The 25,017-nt window shown below is 40.0% G+C and overlaps 1 protein-coding gene across 1 annotated transcript in view; it reads left to right on the forward strand.

Annotated features, from left to right (window-relative positions):
• Positions 1-25,017, forward strand: part of RXFP1 (relaxin family peptide receptor 1) — a 97,719-nt gene that overhangs the window by 65,157 nt on the left and 7,545 nt on the right. Inside the window, exons 9-13 of the mRNA XM_062198985.1 lie at positions 9,376-9,447; positions 11,675-11,746; positions 15,775-15,846; positions 21,098-21,169; positions 22,241-22,312. Of these exons, the coding sequence (XP_062054969.1) occupies positions 9,376-9,447; positions 11,675-11,746; positions 15,775-15,846; positions 21,098-21,169; positions 22,241-22,312 (360 nt within the window). The remainder of the gene's footprint in view (positions 1-9,375; positions 9,448-11,674; positions 11,747-15,774; positions 15,847-21,097; positions 21,170-22,240; positions 22,313-25,017) is intronic.

The following is a 25,017-nucleotide window of genomic DNA, read 5'->3' on the forward strand; positions in this document are numbered from 1 at the left end:
TTTCTACATCCAGAGAGATTTGATAAGGACAGTACTGTACCATACACTGATGACAGGCAAGTTCAGAACAATGAAGTTGTACTTGGATTCTTCAAATGAATACATTAACAGCTCTTAATTGTTCAGTCATCCAGACTTAGTAATGAAGCACATCTAATCCATAATTACATAAAAATTAGCAATTAAGGGGCCAGCACTGTGGCATAGAAGGTTAAGTTGCTGCCTGTGGTGCTAGCATCCCATATGGGCACCAGTTTGAGTCCTTTCTGCTCCACTTCCGATCCAGCTTCCTGCCAATGTACCTGAGAAAACAGTGGAAGGTGGCCCAAGTACTTGGACCCTTGAACCCATGTGGGAGACATGGAAGAAGCTGCAGATCGGCCCAGCTCTGGCTGTTGCGACTTTTTGGGGAGTGAACAAGTGAATGGCAGATCTCTTTCTCTCTCTTTCTCTCTGCCTCTCCACTCTGTAACTCTGACTTTCAAATAAATAACTAAATCTTGGGAGGAAAAAAGAACCTATGCCTCAGAATCAGCTTTCCTTTAAAAAAAAATACAAATTACCCCAAAAAAAGATGCAGAAAAATGTATATAAAATATTACAATTCCATTCCAACAATACAGTGCTTACAAAAAGAAAACCACTAGACAGCATTGCTCCCTCTCTACTAATGAGAAAGAGCTTTAAAATCTACAAAATCTGATTTTCTCTAGTCCATCGGTTGCCACACTCATAAGGCAACCAAATAAATGAAACTCCAAGGAACTAGGAGAGGTGGGGCACATAATACAGGAGGCAGAAGCCAGAGCGCCAGGTCCAGGGTGCAGGCAGAGGGGCCTCTCCAGCCCAGGCCCCTGCACTGATAAGAAGTACTGTGTTGGACCCACTGAGGGGGACAGGAATCTCTGTCATTAGAGTCTGGCTTCTGGAGACGGGAGGATAGCAATGCTGAGGAAGCCCCGCCACCTTAGAGAAAAAAAAGGCAAGAAGTCCAGTGTCAAAGTGTGCAGCAACCAACCAAACCAGACCCTGCAATAACTCAAACGTTACAATTTCCAAATACAGACAGGAAAATACTTATGATGAGTAAGTTAAATGATATCACGGAAAAGGGAGAAAACATGCATGAGCAAATGGAAAATGAGAGCAAGCAGATAAAAAGTGTAACAGAGAATAAAGAGATAGGCACTTGGCACTGCAGTTGAGTCACCACTTTGGACAGTGGCATCCTGTATCAGAGTGCCCGGGTTTGAGCCCTGCCTGCCCAGCTTCCAGTCCAGCTTCAGTCTAATGCACGCCCTGGGAGGCGTCAGGCGATGGCTCAGGTGCCTGAGTCCCTGCCACCTGCGTGGGAGACCCAGGCTGAGTTCCAGACACCTGGCTTCTACCTTGCCCAGCTCTGAATAGTTTGGCATTTGGGGACTGAACCAGCCGTGGAAGATATTTCTCTCACTCCCACTCATATTCTCTCAAATAAAATGAAAATAGATTAATTTAAAATTTTTAAAGGGAATTAAAAAATTATTTCAACGGGCTTACAAGAAGACTGAACATGGCTGGGGAAAGAGTCATTGACCTGGAACACAAGTCAATAGGAAGGTTTCAAACAGAAACAAAAACAAGGAATAGAGGAATATGAAGACAGAACAGAGTATCCCAGAGCTTCAGGACAATACAGAATAGTCTAACAGAGGTATAAACAGAGCCACAGAAAAAGAAGGGGAAGATCGGAACAGAAGAATTTCCTGAAGAAATAATGACACAGAATTCTCCACAATTAACATAATGCAACAAACCAGAAGTCTAAGGACATCAGAAAAACCCACGCTTAGAAAAAAAAAAAAATAGATAAACAAATCATAGTCAAGTAGCAGAAAACCAAAGATAAAGAAGAAAGGCTTAATGCAACCAGAGAAAATAGAAATATCCCATCCTGTAGGAGAAATATAAGAAAGGCAATTGTAGCTTTTAAAATAAAGTGAAAGGAACTATTTCAACATTGGAAAACAGAATTCAGAACAAGCACTTCCCCTGGGGATGATGGAGTGAGCTCGGCGTGAAGACAATGTAAACCTACAAAGTAAGTAGTTGCAGATCATGTAAAGCGGAAACTGTAGAGCTGAAACGAGACATTGGAGTTGGAGATGTCATTTAAAATGGACATATTCAGAGAGAGAGAGAGAGGGAAGAGTGTCAGTCCGTCTTCTGTCCTGTAACAGAACAGCGAGGTGGCGTACTCTACAGAGGAAAGTGTATTTAGCTGCCGTTCTCGAAGTACAAGGGCAGGTGCTGGTTTCTGCTTGGCTCTGGACAGCGCCCTTGGCTGCATCGTGACATGGCAGATGGCACTGTGTCAGGAGCACACGCCAGAGGCAGAGAGCACACGTGAGATGGGAAACCAGGGATTCAAGAGTCAGGCTCACCCACAGTGGCGCAAGCCCATTCACTCCGGAGAGCCGCTTTAGTCAGCACCTCTAGCTATCTGATTCCTTTGCGTGAAAGTTCTAGCATCTTTTAACACCCCAGACACACTCAAACCACATCCAACCGTAGCAGACAGATGGAGAGAAAATTAGGTATTTCCGAGTTGAGCACCAGCAGTTGACCAGATCGTGCGGTGGAAGAGAAGTAGAGGAGCAGAAAGGGAACAATGCACACTAATTCTCTCATTTCTTGTATTGAGAGGTTAGACAGCACTGTCAAGAGAGAGAAGATTCTAGGGCACTTCAGAAAGTGCATAGAAAAATGAAATTAAAAGCTAAGTTTACTTTGTAACAAATTTTTTTTTAATTCAAGCATAGTTTCTTTTTTTTTGGACAGGCAGAGTTAGACAGTGAGAGAGAGAGAGAAAGGTCTTCCTTCCGTTGGTTCACCCCGCAAATGGCTGCTACAGCCGGTGCGCAGAGCCGATCCAAAGCCAGGAGTCAGGTGCTTCTCCTGGTCTCCCATGTGGGTGCAGGGCCCAAGCACTTGGGCCATCCTCCACTGCACTCCCTGGCCACAGAAGAGAGCTGGACTGGAAAAGGAGTAACCAGGACAGAATCTGGCGCCCCAACCGGGACTAGAACCCAGAGTGCCGGTGCCGCAGGCAGAGGATTAGCCTAGTGAGCCATGGCACCGGCCAGCATAGTTTCTTTTTAATAATCATTTTTCCACAAACTATTTGAAGTATCCTCAAATAGTGCATTGGGTAAAGTTATGATTATAAAGGTCACCAATAGAATATATAAACCTTTGCAAATATCAAAGGAAGTAAATTTTTTAAAATCATCTGGTGAAAGCTTTCTAAACCCATGAAATCATATTTTTTTAATATTTATTTATTTGAAAGTCAGTGGGCCAACGCTGTGGCATAGAGGGTAAAGCTGCCACCTGCAGTGCTGGCATCCAATAGGGGCACCAGTTCGAGAACCGGCTGCTCCACTTCCAGTCCAGCTCTCTGCTATGGCCTGGGTAAGCAGTAGAAGGTGGCCCACGTTTTTGGGCTCTTGTACCCGTGTGGGAGATCCGGAAGAAGCTCCTGGCTCCTGGCTTCAGATCGGCATAGCTCTGGCCATTGCTGCCAACTGGGGAGTGAACTAGCAGATGGAGGACCTCTCTCTCTGCCTCTCCTTCTCTCTGTGTAACTCTGACTTTCAAATAAATGAATCTTTCTTTAAAAGTCTGAGTTACACACAGAGAGAAGGAGAGGCAGAGGAGGGAGGGAGGGGTCTTCCATCCACTGGTTCACTCCTCAGATGGCCACAACAAGCTGTGCTGATCAGGAGCTTCTTCAGGGTCTCCTACGAGGGTGCAGGGGCCCAAGGACTTGGACCAACTTCTGCTGTTTTCCCAGGCCATAGCAGAGAGCTGGATTGGAAGCAGAGCAGCCGGGACTCAAACCAGCACCCATATGGGATGCGGGCACTGCAGGCGGCGGCTTTACCCACTGCACCACAGCACCGGCCCCGATATGATATTTTTAAATAGAAGAATGAAGCAAACTATATTAGTCATGTCAGTGAGTCTAAGTGGGATGAACTCACCTGTTAAGAAGAAAACAGATTGGGCAAAGGACCTAAAAAGAAGACATACAAGTGGTCAACAGCTACATAAAAAAATGTTCAGTATCATTCATCATCAGAGAAATGCAAATTAAAACCAGAATCAGACATCTATCGCACTGATAGAATGGCTGTTATAAAAAGACAAGAGGTGACAGGTATCAGCGAGGATGCGGAGAAAAGGGAACCCTTGTACGCTATTAGTGGGGATGTTTATTAGTACTATAGTATGAAAAAATAAAGATCTTCCAAAATGATAGAATTGTCATGTGACCCAGCAATCCAAAGGAAATGAAATCACGTTGCCATAGACATGTGTTCACTTGTTTAACTATAGTAATCATTTCTATATGTACATATATATCGAAACATATCGAACACCTGAAGTAGATACAATTTTTAAAATTTGCCATGTAAATACAAACAAAAAGAAAAGCATCATTTTTTAAAATTTATTTTGAAGGTGGAGTAACAGAGAGAAGGAGAGACAAGGAGAAAAAGAGGTCTTCCATCTGCTGGTTCATTCCCCAAATGGCCACAGTGGCCGGGGCTGGGCCAAAGGCCAGGAGCTTCTTCCAGGTCTCCTATGTTGGGGCAGGAGACCAAGGACGTGAGGCATCTTCTGCTGCTTTCTCAGGCACATTAGCAGGGAGCTGGATCAGAAGTGGAGCAGTCAGGATTTGAACTGGCCTATGTGGGATGCTGGTACTTCAGGTAGCAGCCTTTACCTGTTAGGCCACAATGCTGGCTCCTAAACCATCATTCTTTAATCTAAGTAGAAGGAATGCTGGCCAGTATGCATTAAGCAACACAAAGAAGGACATTTTCATGCTATAGCTGTAGTTTCCAATGAAAGATATTCCATGAGGTTGGTGTTGTGGCATAGCAGGGCAAACCACTGCCTGCGACACCAACATTCCATATGAGCACCACTTTGAGTCCTGGCTGCTCCACTTCTGGTTCAGCTCCCTGCTACTGCACCTGGGAAGGCACTGGAAGACGGCCCAAATGCTGGGCCCTGCCAGCCACGTTGGAGACTCGGATGGAATTCCAGGCTGCAGTCTTCAGGCTGGCCCAGCCCCAGCCGGCAAAGCTGCTTGAGGAGTGAACCAGCAGATGGAGAATGTCTGTCTTCCTCTCTCTTATTGTAACTCTGTCTTGCAAATAAATAAACAAATCTTTTTTAAAAAATTAAAAGTAAAATAGGAAGATAAAAGGTACTCTGTTATGAGTTTATATACACCAAAAACATTCATATGGCAGCCAAAAGGAAGAATTGGCATACATAGGCAACAAAGGATCATCTGTGCTTCGCAGTCCATGGGAGATCAAGTAGAAGCACTCCCCCTACCCCAAAAAAGAGGCTGCAGACCTGAACAACATAGTTAACGCATTAGCTCCGAGATATCAAACTGCACCACCCCTCCTCAGTGACAGAACTGATTAATTTAACACAGCCTGTGCCCAGCTAACGCACTACATTCCCAGACTGCCCTGTGTAGAGCCGTGTGTCTATGTTCTAACTAAGCAGACGGAAGCAGAGTGGTGTGCAGCTTCTGGACAATCTCCCCGAAGACAAAGAAGTAGGTCTTTTCTTTTCCTTCCTTATCCAGAAAAATGAATATAATGACTCAAACTTTAGCAACGTCTTACACCACATGGACATGGTTGTGTGAACAGGATATGAGAAAGATCTTGGGTTCCTAAGAACCTTGAAAACTACCAGTGCCAGGCTGCCTAAGTCTAGATTTTGTTTCTTGCTAAAAATAAATAAATAAATAAATAAAACTCTCAATTTGTGCTTTTATTAAACTTGAAAGCGAAAAGTACCCAAAGACTATTCACAAAAACTGACTGTTACTTTAAGACAAATACTTAGACAAACCAGACCCAGGAAAGCAGATGGGGAGATTAGCCTAAAGCAGGAGGAGGGCCGTCTCTTCCTCTGAGAGCCGAAGGAGACCAGGTGCATATACAGGTAAATTGCTAGGTAGGCAGGAAGTCGAGGGCTTTCCTCCCATCATCACTCCAATTTCCTTCATAAAACAGAAGCCAGAAACATTTAAAAGTTAGGGGAGCAGGTGGATAGAGGGTAAGAAGCTTTGCTTGCTTCAAATGAAGAAAAGGAATGTGTATTGTCAGTTTTGTCCTTATTGCTCATCAGATAGAAAACCAAAATCCTCATTTGTATCCAATTCTACCCTGTGTAAAGGAGAAAAAAAGTGATTGGGTGCAGGAGCTCATTAAGTAGAAAACGAGGTATTCTAGAACGGTCAGGAAAACACCTCTCTTACAGCTCAGAACTAGAGAGGAGGAAGCAGGTTTGCCTTTTGGCAGTGGTTTGTCTTTCATGCTTTTTGTTACACCACAGTCCAGATCCCTGTGTATCAAAGACTAAGACTCCTAATATGACGGAGAGAGTAAAAGCAAATTTACATCTCAGAGATAAACTCAAAGCTCCTAATTTGTACCTCAATGAGTACTTCTTACCGAATTTTACAGATTACTAAAACTGTTCTGACAAATATTTTTTACATCTTAAAAGAAGCCAAGTTGCTTATGTAGCTAAACACAAATATCAAATCGCCCTATAAAGAGGATTTTTTTTGAGATTTAAGAGAGCATCTCCACCTGGTGGTGGATTCACAGTAACAGCAATAAAATGAGAAAAGGTTATGGAGCCTTTCATCCAAATACTCATGATGAGAGGCCACAAGCTTTGGCCAAATCTAACTCAATAAATGCCCATCTTCCAATCTAATAGAAGAGCAGAAATTTTTCTTTTGAATGGTGATCTGGACTTAAGATTCTAAAGCAGTATCTGTGCAGTACAGCAATCATGTCTGCAGAATTATTGAGACATGGCTTATCATCTCTGCTAAATACCTAGTAATAAAAAGCTTATTCTGTAGACACCACAGATTGTTCAAGAGATGAGCCTTAATTTTTTATGGTTTTTGTCTTCCAATCGATAAATCTAATTTTGCAATCTGATACAACATGGAAAAATTCAGATTCTACAGCCTCACTTCAGATAGGTCGTTCTTTGCTCTTTAGTCAACTTGATTCCTAGATCCCTCACATCCTGATCTTCCAGGTTTTCCATGTATATTTTGATTTGTCCATGTCTATTTGTAATGCAGTAACAGAACTCAATCCCACAGGGAACCTAGCCAGAAAATTGTAGGTGCTTCTGTTAAGGCTGTCTATGTTCCTTTTATAGATTTTAGTTGCTGCATCACACTTCTGCTCATATATTGTGCATGTAATTATTTCTGAATACTTCTTTTCTAATGCTACCAGTAAATAAATCAAGTGTTGGGCTAGACGCGTAGATTTAAGGACCATAATTTATTTTTGAAAGCAAAGTATATCGCTAAATCTCAGCTAACCGCCTGTTTCTGCTCTACAAATTTCTACCATGCATCTACTTACAAAATAACGGGGAAAAAGTTAACAAAATAGAACATGAACAAGACATGTAAGTTTGTTGATAAATGTTGATACTCAAAGTTCTTCCTTGTGACCAGATCATACACCAAGGGAACTCAGGGATAATCTACAAGGACATGGCAAAAGGCTTGTGTAAAATGAAATCTTTTTATTTTTATTTTTATTTTTATTTTTTTGACAGGCAGAGTGGACAGTGAGAGAGAGAGACAGAGAGAAAGGTCTTCCTTTGCCATTGGTTCACCCTCCAATGGCCGTTCTGATCCGAAGCCAGGAGCCAGGTGCTTCTCCTGGTCTCCCATAGGGTGCAGGGCCCAAGGACTTGGGCCATCCTCCACTGCACTCCCGGGCCACAGCAGAGAGCTGGCCTGGAAGAGGAGCAACCAGGACAGAATCTGGCGCCCCAACTGGGACTAGAACCTGGGGTGCTGGCGCCACAGGCAGAGGATTAGCCTATTGAGCCGCGGCGCCAGCCGTAAAATGAAATCTTAAAAGGAGTTTATTTGGATATAAAAAAAATTTTTTGTGGCTGAGGTGAACATTGTGGCAGTGTGTTAAGCACTTGGGTACACTTGTGGGTACATCCTATATCAGAGTACTAATGTGGGCCCCAGCTTCTAATCCAGGTTTTTCTAAAGGGCCTGGGGAGGAAGCAGAGGACCCAAGCATGTGCGTCTCATATATGGGAAACATGGATGGAGTTCTTGGCTCCTCGCTTCAGCCTGGCCCAGCCCTGGCTGTCGTAGGAATCTAGGAAGTGAACCAGCAGATGGAAAATATATATATATCTCTCTCTACCTCTCTACCTCTCTATCTCTGTGTCTCTGTGTCTCTCTGCCTTTCAACTAAATCTTTAAAAACAAATGTTGGCAACCATACATAGCATTGTCTTAATTCACATTTTCTGTGAACTACTTGAAGTGCCGTGTCATATACTGAACCGAGAGCAAAAAGCCAAGGGCAGCCTGTTCTCCCTCTACACTGGCCTTTGTGACAGAAAAAAAAAAAAGCCAACAAGAGTATTCCCGGTGGTAAAAGGCTGCTGAGAATTTTAGGCTAAGAAGGTAGGAGCTAAATAATATTTTGGCGATAGCAACTCTGCCACAATAATAGAATCTTAGGCAACCTGTTGCAAAATAGGATCATACTACTTTGGGAACTAACACCAGGAACTCTGGACAAAGGTTTAATATAGTCCACCATTAAATATCTCTTGAAGTGTTAATTGTTAAATTAACAACAGAAGTCACTGTGCACTTACTCCCCATGTAGGACTTCTGTCCTTAATGAGTTGTACTATGAGAATTAACTACAAAACTTGTTCTCAAATAGTATTTTATACGTTGTGTGTGTGTATGCGTGTGGGTGCAAACTGTTGAAATCTTTACTTAGTATACAGTTGGTCTTCTGTATATAAAGTTAAATTAAAAATGAATCTTAATGAAAAATAGAATGGGAAAGGGAGTAGGAGGTGGGACAGGAGTGGGGTGGGAGGGAGGGTGTTGGGGGAAGAACCACTATATTCCTAAAGTTGTCCCTATGAAATTTGTGTTTATTAAATAAAAGCTTTTAAAAAAGTATCTCTTTATAAATTTAGTACTTGCCATCACAAATGTTTTCAGCTTGATTTCTCATTCTCTTTAATTTCTCAGAATAATATACATTCAGATTGACTCAAAATACTTGCACGAATATAGAAAAAAATAGTAAATGCGTATTTACATATATCACTTCAACTGTTACATAAGTGACTCTAAGAGAGTCTATGTGAAATAAATAGGGCATGAAGAAAAATGTTTTATTAGAAGACAAATAATTCTTAACCAGTTTATTTGTCTATGATTAAAACTTAGCTTTATCATGTTTTATTTCTATGTTCCAGGGACTTGGAAGGCAACCATATCCATAATTTAAGAAACTTGACTTTTATTTCCTGCAGTAATTTAACTGTTTTGTAAGTAAAATTTCATGCTTTTGAAATAATGCTGTAGCTCCTTACAAGCAAAATGAATCATGTGTGTTGGTAGAAGTTAACACAACCATCCATAGTAATTATGACAAATATTCGCTCTCAGCCTGAAGTTGGTTGAAAATGAAGAACATAAAATTCAACACAAGAGAAATCATAGATTGCAACAACCATGTGTCCACAGTGACAGTGTACTAGCTGAGGCCTGTTTTGTCAAACTTAAGTAATGTACAGACCCATTTTAAAGCAAAGAAACTTTCACGAAACACCTGGGATCTGTTCATGAATCTGTGAAACATTGTTTTATCTTCTTAGTCCACAAGAATGTTTATCCTCTGCAAATTGTTACTGCAAGGATTGCTTCTCTTTATAATTGGGAAAGCAAGTTACTTATTTTCTGTTTTTCAGTTTAAGTTACACAAGTTTCATTCTCATGTATTTCATATATACAGCCTTAGGAGCATGTGGAGTGCTCACACTGTGAGGATATAGTTATGGACACCAGATTAACCCTAGAAAATTATTGTGCATAATTTCTCCTAATGCCTTACTGACGTATTTTAAAATCATAGTGCCTTTTTATGAAACTGTAGGATGTTGGGGCTTCCCTTCAACATGAAATTCCAAGCCTGTCACTGCCATTTGTATTTAGAGTTTGTAGATTGGAACTCACAAGTAGGTGATGAAAACTATGAAGCACAATCAATTTAGCATACCCTGAATAGCATTTTTAAATGAAGCAGAATTGAATTAAGTATGTCAGAGTGCACTGCAGATAATATATGGACTGTTTTATGAGTCTTAGTTGTGTTGTACATGTGTATTTTATGTCTCAATCGAAAATACATTTTTTTACTGTGGTTTAGCATGGGAAAAGTTTGAAAACCATAATCCTAGAGACATGGGAAGCAATATAATAGCTACCATTGATACAATAAAAATGTGATATTTTCTCCAATTAAGTCCCCCATCCTGACGGGTTACAGACAATGAGAAATCTGAGCTCTTCTGCTGGGTGAGTTCATCAGTCTTCAGGTGCAGGATGTTTTATATCACTCATGTAAAATAGTTCTTAGAAATTGCTGAAAGGAAACCATATTGTACATAAAAAACCATATTGTACATAAGTTCTAAAAAACTTAGAATTCCTTTCCTGTTCTCTATTTATTTATAAGGAAACCTCCGTGTTAAGAAATATTTTGTGGGTTTCCTCCTGCCATGTGTTGGTGGTATTTGGTCAAGGGATGTTAGAAGGTAGTGATGCTTTGGAGTGGTGGGAAGAAAAAATACAGTCATCCCTCCAAAACCACAGGTTCTGCATTTAAAAACTCAACCAACCTCAGATCAAAAATATTTTTTTAATTGTGTCTGTTCTGAACATGCACAGACCTTTCTTTTTTCTTGTCATTATTTCCTAACCAGTACAGCACAGCTATTTACATAGAATTTACATTGTAGTAGGTTTTATAAGTAATCTAGAGATAGTCTAATAGATATGGGAGAAAATGTGTAGGTTATATGCAAATTCTGCCCCATTTCATACAAGGGACTGGTGCACTCAAGGATTCTGGTATCCACAGTGGGCCCTGGAACCAATCCGCAGAGGCTGTCAGGGGATATCTATACTTAAGGATGAGGGAAAACCAACTTGGAGACATATCATAGAATGCTTAAAGAACTAGAAAACTTTTAAATCCTTTCTGAGGTAGTTCTTTAAGCTTTCTAATAACCCATGACATCAGCACAGAAATGAGCTGTCAAGAATTAGTCTGATTCAACATCCCAAACTAGAGATTCCTTTGAATTGATCCTGCTTAGACCAGACTTTCTTAGGCAGTTCCACCCAAAATGACATCAACTACCCAATGGGTATGAGTGCTGTCGTGGGTGAGTTGTATTAGACAGACTATGCAGACGGAAGAGATTAGTCTAAACAGCTTGTTAACGCTCTTGAGTAAAGCGTTGAGGTTTTCACAAGTAGCCCATGTCTACTTCACTTAACATTTTGAGTTATATTTTTTAAACTCATAATTAAAAGGTTTGGGAGATTTAAGATTAAAACCAAATTGGATAATTTGTTATACTTCAGAATGCCTTGATGTGGAAAATGCAGTATACATTCATTATCTTTGTGTGCTGACAATTATCTGTGTGGTCATTCATGGAATAGTTACACCAGGCAGCTACAATATGTTTTTCTGTTGACTTTCAGGATAATGAGGAGAAACAAAATTAATCACTTAAATGAAAATGCTTTTATACCTCTTCAGAAACTACATGAATTGTAAGTTGGACTAAATGTATATTATGAAGAATTTTCTTTCTACTGTTTTAGTCCATATTTGCTCTACATGTATTTTATACATTTAAGAAATATTAATTATTTCCTCTTTTTTTCTATGTAAGCTGAAATCATTTATATACCTTCATGTGTTGGGCCACAAAGGCATTCAGCTAGCTTGCCAAAATATCATAAAGTAAAAATACAGAATAAATATTTGAGGAAATTGAGGTAAAGAAAATCCAGGTGTAGAGAAATAATAAAGTCAGGGTAAAATTAATAAATAAAATATGCCTCCGGGGGCTGGCGCTATGGCGCAGTGGGTTAACACCCTGGCCTGAAGTGCTGGCATCCCATATAGGCACTGGTTCTAGTCCCGGCTACTCCTCTTCCAATCGAGCTCTCTGCTGTGGCCTGGGATAGCAGTAGAAGATGGCCCAAGTCCTTGGGACCCTGCACCCAAGTGGGAGACCTGGAGAATGCTCCTGGCTCCTGGCTTCGGATCAGGGCAGCTCTGGCTGTTGCGGCCATCTGGGGAGTGAACCAGCAGATGGAAGACCTCTCTCCCTGTCTCTACCTCTCTCTGTAACTCTATCTTTCAAATAAATAAAATAAATCTTAAAAATAAATAAATAAAATATGCCTCTGAACCACTTCTAGAAAGGACAGAAATGTATCTCTAAGTTTCTGGGAAGGTGAAGATTTGGGGACTATAAGACAGCTCTTTATGGATTCTGAAATCAAAGGCTGACACTGGTCCCATAAGGATACTCCATAAAAGTAGAAGAGAGAGACAAGTGAAAAGAGGTTTTTGATTTAAGATTTATTTGTTTATTTGAAAGAGTTAACAGAGAAGGAGAAGAAGAGAGAGATCTTCTATTCGCTGTTCACTCCCAAATGGCCAAGATGGTCAAGAGCGGGCCAGGCCGAAGCCAGGAGCCTGGAGTTTCATCCAGGTCTCCCACAAGGGTACAAGGGCCAAAGGACTTGAGCCATCTTCCCCCTGCTTTCCCAGGCAGTGGAGCAGGGAGCTGGATTGGAAGTGGAGCAGCTGGAACTCAAACCAGCACCCTTATGAGATGCCAGCGCTGCAGGCAGTGGCTTTACACAGTATGCTGGGGAGAGTTATTTTTAATAATGTGCCTCTTTGAAGATCAATGACATAATTCCAAATGGCACTGAAATGATGCTTTGATGTGCCAGACCTTGTGGTACATGCATGTAGCAGCTGATTATCAGAGTAAAGTAAATGTAAGTACAGCGGGTGAAGCATATCCTTCAGTGTTTTGTTCCTCTGTAGCAATTTCCTGGAAAGGGTCTGGAATGTGGCCTACTCTGCTTGTTTTGACAAATATCTTGGCAGATCAATGATTTATTGAAACTTTTCCATAAAAAATAAAGACTGTAACTAGAATTTTGTGAACACAGCACCTGAATAGCTTACCTAAACATAGAGACAGATGGAGGGAATGCGTGTGCCAAGAGCTAGAATATTTTTCGGGAAACCATCCTGCATTCTGCTCAAAAACACCAGTAAACAAGCCATTGAAAACCTCAACATTTTTCTGTAACGACTAGCCTGAAACATTAGGGTACACAGTACCAGTCATTCATAAAATGTGCAGGAAAATCTAATAGGCAATTAGAACCAAGTGTCTGTAGTATAAACTCCTGATATGTGGCAATTGAACCATATCATTAGCACATGGGAAATTTTTCTCTGGTAGAGAGAGGTGCATCTGTGTGATTTAAAGGTATTATCTAGCAATCACATTGCAGGTTAGGCAACGGAATCTACACCAGTCTGCCTTCATTGCCTTAAGTAAAATACCTAAGAGGAGTTTCTGGACAAGGAAAATGCTTTTTTCAGCTTACAGTTTGGAGGTTACAGTTTAAGACTGGACACCATGAGGCTGCATGGTGGGTTGTGGACAGAGTCACATGGTGAACCTGGAAGCAGAGAGAACAGCTAGGCAGAACTGGAGCTAAATCACCAACCCTCCCGTGAGAGCCACCTCCTAAGGACATGCCCCCAGTGACCAAAAGACCAGGCCCACCTCTCAGATGCCACAGGCAGATCAAGTCTCCACCTTGAATCCACCAGCCATTAACATGAAGACGTTAGAGTTTGAACATCCACATGAGCTTTGAGGAGTCAAGTCCTACCCAGACCATAACAGGTCCCTTTCTTTTCCTTGTTTTATCCAACTTGAAATCACTATCAGAGGATGATTCTCCAAGTACTAACCGTCGTGGTTAGATGTGCAGGTTTTATCTATCACAACTAGCATAACCTGTGCTAACCCAGCTTTATGGATAAAGGAAAAAAAACAAAACAGGAAAAGCTAAAGCCAATAGTTTGTCATGCCCAAAAGCTACCTAACCTTACATTTTTACTTGCCTGAAAAAATCAGATTTATAAGAACGAAGGAGGCTTATTTTCTAAGAGGTGACAGTGTTTGATGGTAGATCTGGATCTTTAGGAGGGTTGGACTATACTCTGTGCCTCCCCAGGTTCAATCACACCGCCAGAGCTCAGGAGAGCAAATAAATTGGCAACACTCAGAATTCACTTGTCTTGGGGGAACTTTAAGTGGTTTTAGTGACAGAAAATTTTTGCCATGTGCTTAATTTAAGGTTTGCTTTTTAAAGTCAGCCACTCTAGTTAATAAGGTATCTCCTGATCCCATTCAGAAAAGGACCTTAAGTTCCATTAAATTTACTCCAAATTTCCTAAACTGAAGCTGCAAAATGGATTTTTCACATATCAGTTAGCATCTAGGCCAACACTATCCCCTAATATAATTCATCATGTATCAGAATTTGTGCTAATAACCAAATTATTAAATTTATTTAACATGATATTTGGAGTTTTAGTTTCCAAATGGACTAATTGCAATCTGTTTCACACATCACCTTACCAGTATGCTCCATATTTTGCTTGGCTTCCCATACAGAGAACTGGAACTGTGTCCCACTTAAACCTAAAAGTGAGTAAGATAGTCTCAGTCCATTAATTGTCTGACTGGGGCTGGAAAGAATTAATTTCTAGTCAAAGCTGAGGCAGGCAAGCAGGTAGCCCAGAGGAATGGGAGTGGTGGTTGTACTCAGAGCTCACACCCTTCAGAGAGGAAGCGCGTGTGTACAGAAGCGGTGCTAACGTGATGCTATGTGTGCTATATGGTGCTGTGACAGGAGTGGACAAGAGGAGTATAGGAGAGAACACCCAACCTTGCTGGGCATCAGAGATCTCGCAGAGAGCTGGCTTTTCACAACTTTCTTTATTTCAGACACAGAGAGAGAAAGAGCTCCCACTGCTTCTGAAATCCCTAAATCTCCTGTCTATCCCAGTGGAAATTAATAGGACTTGGAGATGGAAGGGAAGTGGTTTGGCTTTCTCTTGCTGTCTCTTGATGACCTTGGAGAGTTCAAGTCTGTGGGAACAATCTTGTTTAGAAAAATCTGAGGCCCTTCTCATGACATCTGCCTACAGAAACCACTGCTGTCCACAACCTTCTTACAACTAAGTTCCCAGGTCATGCTGTGTCAGGCATACCTCCACATACACATGAGGTGACACACAAAGTGTGTCTGCCCATGAGTGTATGTCATCCTGTGTTTTTCAGCTGTAGAAGAAACTTGCACTTAAAATGATACACTTCCATTTGATAATCCTAAAAAATCAAGCAAAAAGAAAATTAAGGCTCTGAACCATATTCTGTCAGTACAAAAGGAGAGAAAGAAGGGAGGAGAGGGAAGCAGAGGAATAATACACATATTAATTAGAATTAGAAAATTAGATCTATGGGTTTTCACCAGATCAAATACTATCAAATAATTCTCTCCAAGAGGGTGATGAAATGCAATAAAAAAAATTTCTGTTTTTCTCCTTGTTTGAAAGTTGTATAACTTCCAGTAATAAATATGAATGACCAATGGCATTGATCATTGTATAATGTGTCTTCTAATGACTTTGAGTTCAATAAATAAAGTCTTAAGAAAATAATATATATTTGCAATTATTTCTCTAGGGATTTAGGAAGAAATAAGCTTGAAAATCTTCCACCACATGTATTTAAGGATCTGAAGGAGCTGTCACAATTGTAAGACTGATACTACTTTTATTCCTTTTTAAATACATACTAACATAAAGTTTGCCATTTTTAAGTATGCCACTGAATGACATTAACTACATTCACATCATCGTACAGTTATCACCACCATCTACCTCCAGAATTTGTTCAATTTGCAAAACGAACTCTGCACCCATTAAATACTAGCTTCCCTTTAATCCTTCCCCCTTCCACCTCCCCTAATCCCTGGCAATCAGCTACTTCCTGTCTGTGTGGATTTGACTACTCTATATACCTCATATGAGCTTACTCATACATTATTTGTCCTTCTCTGATTGGCTTATTTTGCTTATTTAACATAATACCTTCACAGTTTATGCAAGTTGCTGCATATGTCAGAATTTCCTCCCTTTTTTAAGGCTGAATAGTGTTCCATTCTATATATAACACTCTGTTTATCTGTTCATCAATTAATGAACACTTGCATTGCTTCCACCTTTTAGTTCTTGTGAATATGCTGTTATAAAACTGAGTGTTCAAATTCCTGCTTTCAATTCTTTTGGGTATTCAGATGTTCCCCAGCTTATGATAAGGCATGTCTCAATAAACCCATCATGAGCTGAATAATATCATCAGTCAACAATGTGTTTAATACATGTAACCTACTGAGCATCCTTGCTTTGCAACACAGTACGCTATCCAGTAATTGTTCTTCATCCTCTTGTCCTGGAGCTAACTGGGATCCATGGTTCTCTGCCACTGCCCAACATCACACAGAGAATCACACTGCAAAGGACTAGATTGGGACACGACACAAATTCAAAATTTGAAGTCCAGTGTCTGCTAAGTATATACCACTTTGGTACCATTGTGAAATAAAGTAAAAATCAAGTCAAGAACCATCTGTATTCACCCAGGAAGTAAGATTGCTGGGTCATGTAGTAATGTTGTTTCTACTCTATGTGTAATTCTGTTTTCTACCATTTTACATTTCTACTAGCAGTGAGCAAGGGTTCCAATATCTTCACAACCTCCCCAACAGTTGTTATTTTCTGTTTTTTATATCTTAACCATCATAATGGCGTGAAATTATATTTTGTTGTGGCTTTGATGTGCATTTCTCTAATAAATAGTGATGTTGAGCAGCTTTTCATATGTTGATTTGTATATCTTCTTGGAGAAGAATCTAGGCCAGGCCTTTTCCCACTTGAAATTGAATTCTTTGGATTTTTAGTTGGATTTTTTAGGTTGTAGATGTTCATAATCTAGATATTAACCCCTTTTAAGACACATGATTTGCAAATACTTTATTCTGTTGCCAGGGTTGCATTTCCACCCTACTGTAGTGTCCTTTGATGCACACAGAAGTTTTTAATTTTGACATAGTTGGTTTTTCTTTTTTCTCTTTTGTCATCCATGCTTTTGATGTCCTATCCAAGAAATCGTTGTGAAATCTAGTGTCTTAAAGTTTTTTCTCTGTTTCCCTTTAAGAGCTTTGTTGTTTTTGCTTTTGCATTTAAATCTTTGGTTCATTTTGAGTTGATTTATGTGCAGTGTGTAAGGTAAGGGCCTAACTTAATCCTTTTAAATGGGGATATCCAGTTCTGCCAAGACAGTTTGTTGAAAAGACTGTCCTTTCCACCATTAAATGGACTTGGTATGCTTGTTGTGAGTCATTTGACCATATATGTGTGGGTTTACTACTGGTCTGTATTCTATCCCATTGGTACCCATGCCTGTCGTTATGCCGGGACCACACCAGTTACTGTAGCTGCCTAGTAAGCTTTGAAATAAATTAATGGAGATCTCCAGCTTTATTATTCTTTTTTCAAGATTTCTGGTTGTTTGAGCTCCCTTGGTTTACCATATGAATTTTAAGATATATTTCTTTTTATAAAAAATACCGATGTGATTTTGACAAGGATTGTGTTAAATCTGTAGGTCACTTTGGTCAGTGTTGACACCGTCACAATATTAACTCCTCCAGTCTGTCAACACAGGAAAACTTTGCATTCACTGGTGTTGTCTTCATCCGTTGTGTGCTGCTGTAACAAAATGCCACTTCATAAACAGTGAAAGTTTATGTGGCTAGTAGTTCTGGAGACTGAGATGTCCAAGACTGAGGACCAGCACCTGGAGAGGGGCTTCGGCATCACATAGCAAGAGAGCAGGTGGAGGGTAGGAGGGGGATCTTATCCTTCATCAAGAGCCCACTCCTGGGACACCTGACCCACTCCTGCAACAATGGCATTGGTCCAGCCAAGAAGCAGAATCCTCAGTACCTGACTGCGTCTCAATACTATCAAAACGGCAATAGATTTCAACAGGAGTTGTGAAAGGTTCTCTAATTTCTTTTACCAATTATTTGTTACGGCTTTCAGTGTACATCTCTTTCTACCTTCTTATGATTGGTCATTGCTTATGTAGACAAATGCAACTGATTCTTCCAAATACATTTTATATCCAGAAACTTTGCTGGATTTGTTTACTGGTTTTAAATTTTTTGTATTAAATATTTAAAGTTTTCTACATAGAAAGTTATATCATCTATGAACAGAAAGTTTTTCTCCTTCTGTTCCAGTTTGGATAGTTTTTCCTTCTCTTTCTGACCTGATTTCTCAGACTAGAGTTTCCAATTCCAAAGCAGGCTTGCTTGTCTGTTCCTGGTCTCTCACCTTTAAGTGGATGGGTAGTAGATACTCAGACATGGCATTTACCAAGAGTCATAGGTCCCTTACATTGCTAACATGCAGAGTCTACTTCATTTCTTTTATACAACTCATTTTTTTAAAGATGAATTTATTTACTTGAAAGGCATGGTTACAGACAGAGAGGGAGAAACAGAGAGAGAAATCTGTTGGTTCACTCCCCAAATGGCCACAACAGCCAGAGCTAGGCCATTCCAAAATCAGGAGCCAGGAGATTCTTCCCGGTCTCCCATGCAGGTGCAGGAACCCAGCCACCTGGGCTACCTTCCAGCTTTCCCAGGCCATCAGCAGAGAGCTGGGTAGGAAGTGGAGCAGCCAGGACTTGAACTAGCATGGGCACAGGCACCTCAGGCAGATGCCCAGCCTACTACGCCACAGCACTGGCCCCTACAACTCATTTTTATTGTCAATCTTCCTGTCTTTCCTTCTTTCTGTACCTAGTGTTCCCCCAGCAGTTCCCCCGCACCTTCCTTAATCTAAGGTAAATTTTTAAAAACAGAACTTCTCCTGAGAAGCTCCCTTTAATCAATGATTCATGCTTCAAAGTGTTGTTGTACAAAGATTCTGAAATCTCCCTTTAGGGATCCAAGAGATAAGGAGAGATAGAAATAGAGAGATAGAGAGATAGAGGAGAGAGAGAGAGAAAGAGAGAGATGAGTCTCCCATCCACTGGTTCACTCCCCAAATGGCCACAACAGCCAGAGCTGGGCCAGGCCAAACCTAGGAGCCAGGAACTTCTTCTGGGTCTACCACGTGAGTGCAGAAGCCCAAGCACTTGGGCCATCTTCCACTGCTTTCCCAGGCACATTAGCAGAGAGCTGTTGAAATCTCCCTTTAAACTCTACTGTAAGTCACTCTGATCTCTGTCTTTTTGTCCCTCACTATAGCCTAGTAACTATATGAAACAAAAGTGTCATTTCATAACTCACGAATCACTAGTACAATATGTCACTCTTTGATAAAAGATTTAAGAAGTTTATAGTGTAATTTCAGTAATTTAGAATTTGACTAAATGGGATCCTGTTTATTTTTTTAAACGACATCTGATCCTAGGCCATATATGAAAGAGGTACGATTCTTTCTCGGTACCTGTCTAGTTCTTTGACAGGAGCTCTTTCTTGATAAATTCACCTTCATGGCTGTGTTGCAATAGCTCTTGATCTACCACTGTCACAATCATGGCACATTTCATTACAATGAAATGCCAGGCACTATTCTAACATTTATCCCCATTAATTCACTTAAATGCATAGTCAACCCTACGAGACAAGTGTTGTTACTATTTCTTTTTTAAAAAAAAGACATATAAATTGCATATATTTATCTTGTATAATGTGATGTTTTGAAAGCATATGCATTATGGGATGGATAAAGTTGGATACATAAAAATGCATCACTTCACATAGTTACCAATTTTGTGGTCAGAACATTTAATATCTACCATCTTAGCAATTTTTAAGACTGTAATCCATTGTTATTAACTATAATCTCCAAGTTGTACTGCAGATCTCTTGAACTTTTTGCTCCTATCTAACTGAAATTTTGTGCCTTTTGGCCATCACCTCCCGCTATATACCCTTCTGCACCTGGAGACCAACGTTGTGTTCTTGGCTTCTTTGCTTGTGTATTTCGTACATTACCTTTCTGTGCCTGATCGATTTCACTCAACATATTGTTCTCCAGGCTCATCCCTGCTGTCAGAAACAGCAGGATCTCCCTCTTTTAAAGGCAGAACACTATTCCATTGTGTACACATTGCAAATTTTCTATCTCTGTGATGGACATACAGATTGATTTTATATCTTGACTATTATGAATAATGCTACAACAGACACAGGAGTACAGGCATTTCCTTAACAGACCTGGCTTATCTACCCAGTAGTGAGATAGCTATGGGTTCTCTAAGTACTGTAGTGTCTTGTGGAAACTCCAGACCATTCTTCCTAATATCTGTACTAATTCGCCTTTCCTCCAATTGTGTGCAAGAGCAACTGTGTGTCAGCTTTCTCTCCAACACAGGTCATCATTCAATTTTATGATCATAGTCATTCCAACAGGTGTGAGATAACTCATTGTGGTTTTCTCTGATGATTAGTGTTGTTGAACATTTTTAATGTACCATTTGCAGGTCTTCATTTCAGAAATGTCTGTTCAGCTTTGCCTAGCTTTTACCTGGGCTGTTTGTTTTTCAACTGACAGTTCCATATATGTGCTGGACACTACCTCCTTCTCAGAAATGTGGTTTGCAAATTTTATCTTTCATTCTGTAGGCGGTCGTTCCCTTACATCTGCAGAAACTTAGTTTGAAAGAGTCCCATTTTTCTCTCTTCTCTTTGGTGGCCTGTGCTGTTAGAGTCATATCCAAAAAAAAAAAAAAATCATAGCCCAGCTGTTCTTCTTTTCTGCTGGTAATTTTGCAGTTTCAGGTCACACATTAAAAACTTTAATCCATTTTAAGTTGTACTATGCTATTTTGGTAAATGTTCGAAAGAACTCAAAGTCAACAGATAAACTCATTTACTCAAGCAAACTTTAGAAATAACCTAACTCTGCCTTTGTTTAAAAAAAAACAGGAATCTTTCCCATAACCCAATCCAGAAAATTCCAGCAAACCAATTTGATTACCTTGTCAAACTCAAGTCTCTGTAAGTATATACATATGGTGATAGTTTTTTGATAAAATTGTATATATTGTATAATAACATATTTGACAACTTTATTCCTAAGCTATTAAACTCCACAAAAACATATAAGATAAGCACTTGCTGGGCTATAAATAGATAGCTAGTACTTTTATCTTATATATAATTTTTAAGATTTTTATTTATTTATTTGAAAGTCAGAGGTAGAGTCAGAGAGAAAGGGAAGTCTTCCATTCCACTGGTTCACTCCCCAAATGGCTGCAATGCCTGGAGCTGGGCCAAATTGAAGCCAGGAGCTTCTTCCAGGTCTCCCATGCCGGTACAAGGGTGCAAAGACTTGGGCCATCTTCTGCTGCTTTCCTAGGCCATAGCAGAGAGCTGGCAATGGAAGAGGAGCAGCCAGAACACAAACCAGTGCTCAGTGTCAGCCCCTTATATATATTTTTTATCTTAAATGTTAAAAAAACTGAAAATAAAATAATTTTATATATTTTTTCTATAAGACACCAGGAGATTGTATTGACTATTTTGTTCTGACCCTTTGGAGGTCCATAATTATTCCATAAACACCAAGTACTTAAGAATTTATTATAGGCATCCTATTCCAATATAGAATATTCTGTATTATACAATCATTACTGATACCATACAAGAAATAAAAAGATAAAAATTCTGTAGATAATAAGTTTCAGTCTATCTCATCTAAATATCTCCTCAGTAAAATTATATTTGTTAGAAAAAAATTATTGCTTAAAGATTATTAGAAAAATTTCAAAGCCCAAAAGCTGAGGCTTCTTTATTTATTCTAAAAATATTTATTGAGTAGAGTAGTTAGCAAGCAGAAAGTCATGTCCCAAAAAGATTTTTCAAAAACATAAGGGGATATATGTGTGTATTAATAATACAACCAAAAAAAAAAGAGGAGGCAGGGAAGTGGGTAAGGTGATCTGGGTATAAATATTTCATTCAGCATAAGTGTTAACTAAAAGCATTTTTATTAAGTAGTCTTCTTCAAAAATTTATAACATGTAGGAAATAGGTTCTTTTGATTGATTATTAATTTGATATTTTTAGCAGCCTAGAAGGAATTGAGATTCCAGATATCCAACAAAGGATGTTTAGACCTCTTATGAATCTCTCTCACATGTAAGTATATGTGTTCCTTGTTTCACTTTGATTTAATCTCTATGTTTCCACATTATTGTGATAGTACATTTATACCCAGTGCTTCCAATTTATTAATATTTGGTGTTTATTTTAAAGTACTTAAGAAAATCATTAACTCTTAAAACTGCTATTGGTCAGGGTAGGGACCTGTAAGGGAACCCACTCAGCCTTGTTAGAAGTTCTCAACTCTGACACCATTCGTAGATAAGCTATGCTTGCGGCCAGCGCCGCAGCTCAATAGGCTAATCCTCCACCTGCGGCGCTGGCACACCGGGTTCTAGTCCTGGTAGGGGCACTGAATTCTGTCCCAGTTGCCCCTCTTCCAGGCCAGCTCTCTGCTGTGGCCCGGGAAGGCAGTGGAGGATGGCCCAAGTGCTTGGGCCCTGCACCCGCATAGGAGACCAGGAGAAGCACCTGGCTCCTGGCTTCAGATCAGCGTGATGCGCCAGCCACAGCGGCCATTGGAGGGTGAACCAACGGCAAAGGAAGACCTTTCTCTCTGTCTCTCTCTCTTTCTGTCCACTCTGCCTGTCAAAAAAATTTTTAAAAAAAGAGATAATCTATGCTTGCCTAATGAGCTAGCAATTTGTAAACATGGTAAAAGTGCTACCGGATGAAGGAGTAGGAATCCATATAAGCATAATAAAATAATTATAAACAAATAAATGCTGTAAATGAAAGAAGGAAGGAGGAGTTGGCACTGTAGTGTAGCAGGTTAAGCTACTCCTGTGACGTCCCATGTGGACGCTGATTCGTGTCCGGCCTGCTGCTGCCAATCTGGCTCCCTGCTAATGACCTGGGAGAGCAGTGGGAAATGGCCCAAGTGTTTGGGCCTCTGCTCCCCTGGGGGACACCCAGATGAATTTCATGGCTTCTGGCCTCTGCCTGGCCAGCACTGCAGCTGTTTGGGGAATAAAGCAGCAGATAAACAATCTCCCTCCCTCTCCCTCTCTCTCCCTCTCTCTCTCTCTCTCTGAATTAGTTCTGCCTCTATAGAAGTGAAATTAACACTTCAAGATGCAATGACTTTAACAGCCCTTTTCTCAACTGTTGACCAGTTTTTTTTCATACAATTTGTGGAACTATTTACTTAATATAGAGTTAATCATATTGTATAAAGTTAATTGAAAATAGATGGTAAAAAATAAGAATGGGAATAGGAGAAGGATGAGGAAGAGGAGTGGGAGTGTGGGTGGGAGGACAGGTACAGTGGGGAGAATCACCATATTCCTAAAGTTGTATTTGTGAAAAAATAAATAAATTGTTATAAAAAATGAAGAATGTAGGGAACTATCCTCCTCAGTGAAAATTTCCCCTTACATCAAGTAACTTATTGTCAGTTTCCCCTTATGTCAAGCTTAGAGCGAGTTACAGATGGGTGAAATGGAAAGCTTGGAAAAATCTTTTGTGCAAACAGAATGTCTGATATAACCTCTGATCACAGGCTGTAGAAACATTTTTCTAACTGAATGCAGTCTTACTGTCGGCACTAGGCTACTCTCCATGCCATGATAATTAATCTTCAGTCATTTACAAGTATCTTATCAACTACTATCAACTCTACAATCTTGTTTTTGTCTCAGTCTAATGTAAGACACGGCTTTTGTTTTCCATAATTCCTCAGATAGGATGCTTATTAAAGTGGTTGTACACAACGTACAACAATCTGACAAAATAAGACAAAGTTGAATTTGTTGTCAGAAAATGGTGCCCTTCACAAAATCTAAGAAACAACTAAAGGAACAGACTTGAGCTGGACATAAACATGGCAGCAAGAACGAAACAGCAGCCTTATCCCAGAACCTATCCTTGGGTGATTCACTGAGATTCGGAGCTCCAAGAGAAAAGGCATGGTTGGTCCTGCTTAGAGTACTTGCCCCTCTGGCTGGAGGAGTGCCTCTGTTGTGGACCCCACCACGACCTCACAGGTGCAGAAGGAATTCTTCAAAAGAATTCAGGACACTTCCCAGAGAGTGGCTGGATGCTAGGCTGACAAACGAGAAAACAGAGATCTGCTGTAATTCTATTGGTAAAAGCAAAACTTCGGCTTAACAAAAAAAAAAGTGAAATAACAATCACACTCCCTCCTCAGATTCTGCTCACCTCTCGTTTGTAGTACACTGAAAACAAAATGTATTAACAGGGTAGAAGTATCAGCGATTGAACTTAAATTTTAGAGAACAAATTGCATTCGTGAAGTTGTTATCTTCTATCTTTTGTTGCCATAGCTCTTGATGCTATAAAGATCTTGTATAATTTTTTATAGAAGTCATGGCTTTGGAGATAAACAGATCTAATTCAAATCCTAATTTCTACATTTTCTAGAAAATTTCCCAGAAAATAGTTTACCCTTGAAGATTTATCTCTTCCTATGGTGACATGAACACCTACCTCATGGAGTTCCTTTGGAAATTTTTCCTGATATTTAGAAAATGATCAACAAATGATGGTGGTGTTGATGGTCATGTGTGATTTTTGATTATTCAGGTGATGCCCTTATCTAGAAGTCAGCTCTCTATGAGTGAAATAACTCACTGAAAAAATATTTATTGAGCCCTTAATTCTGTGTCAAAGTAGAGTATGAGAGATGGGCATGTTAGTAAGGATTTACAGATACTGTAATAATTTCTAGAACAGAGAAGCCAAGGAAGCATAGAAGGGAAGAACTTCGCTTTTCCCCCAAG

The sequence above is a fragment of the Lepus europaeus genome, chromosome 8 (assembly GCF_033115175.1).
Source record: "Lepus europaeus isolate LE1 chromosome 8, mLepTim1.pri, whole genome shotgun sequence".
Lineage (NCBI taxonomy): Eukaryota > Metazoa > Chordata > Mammalia > Lagomorpha > Leporidae > Lepus > Lepus europaeus.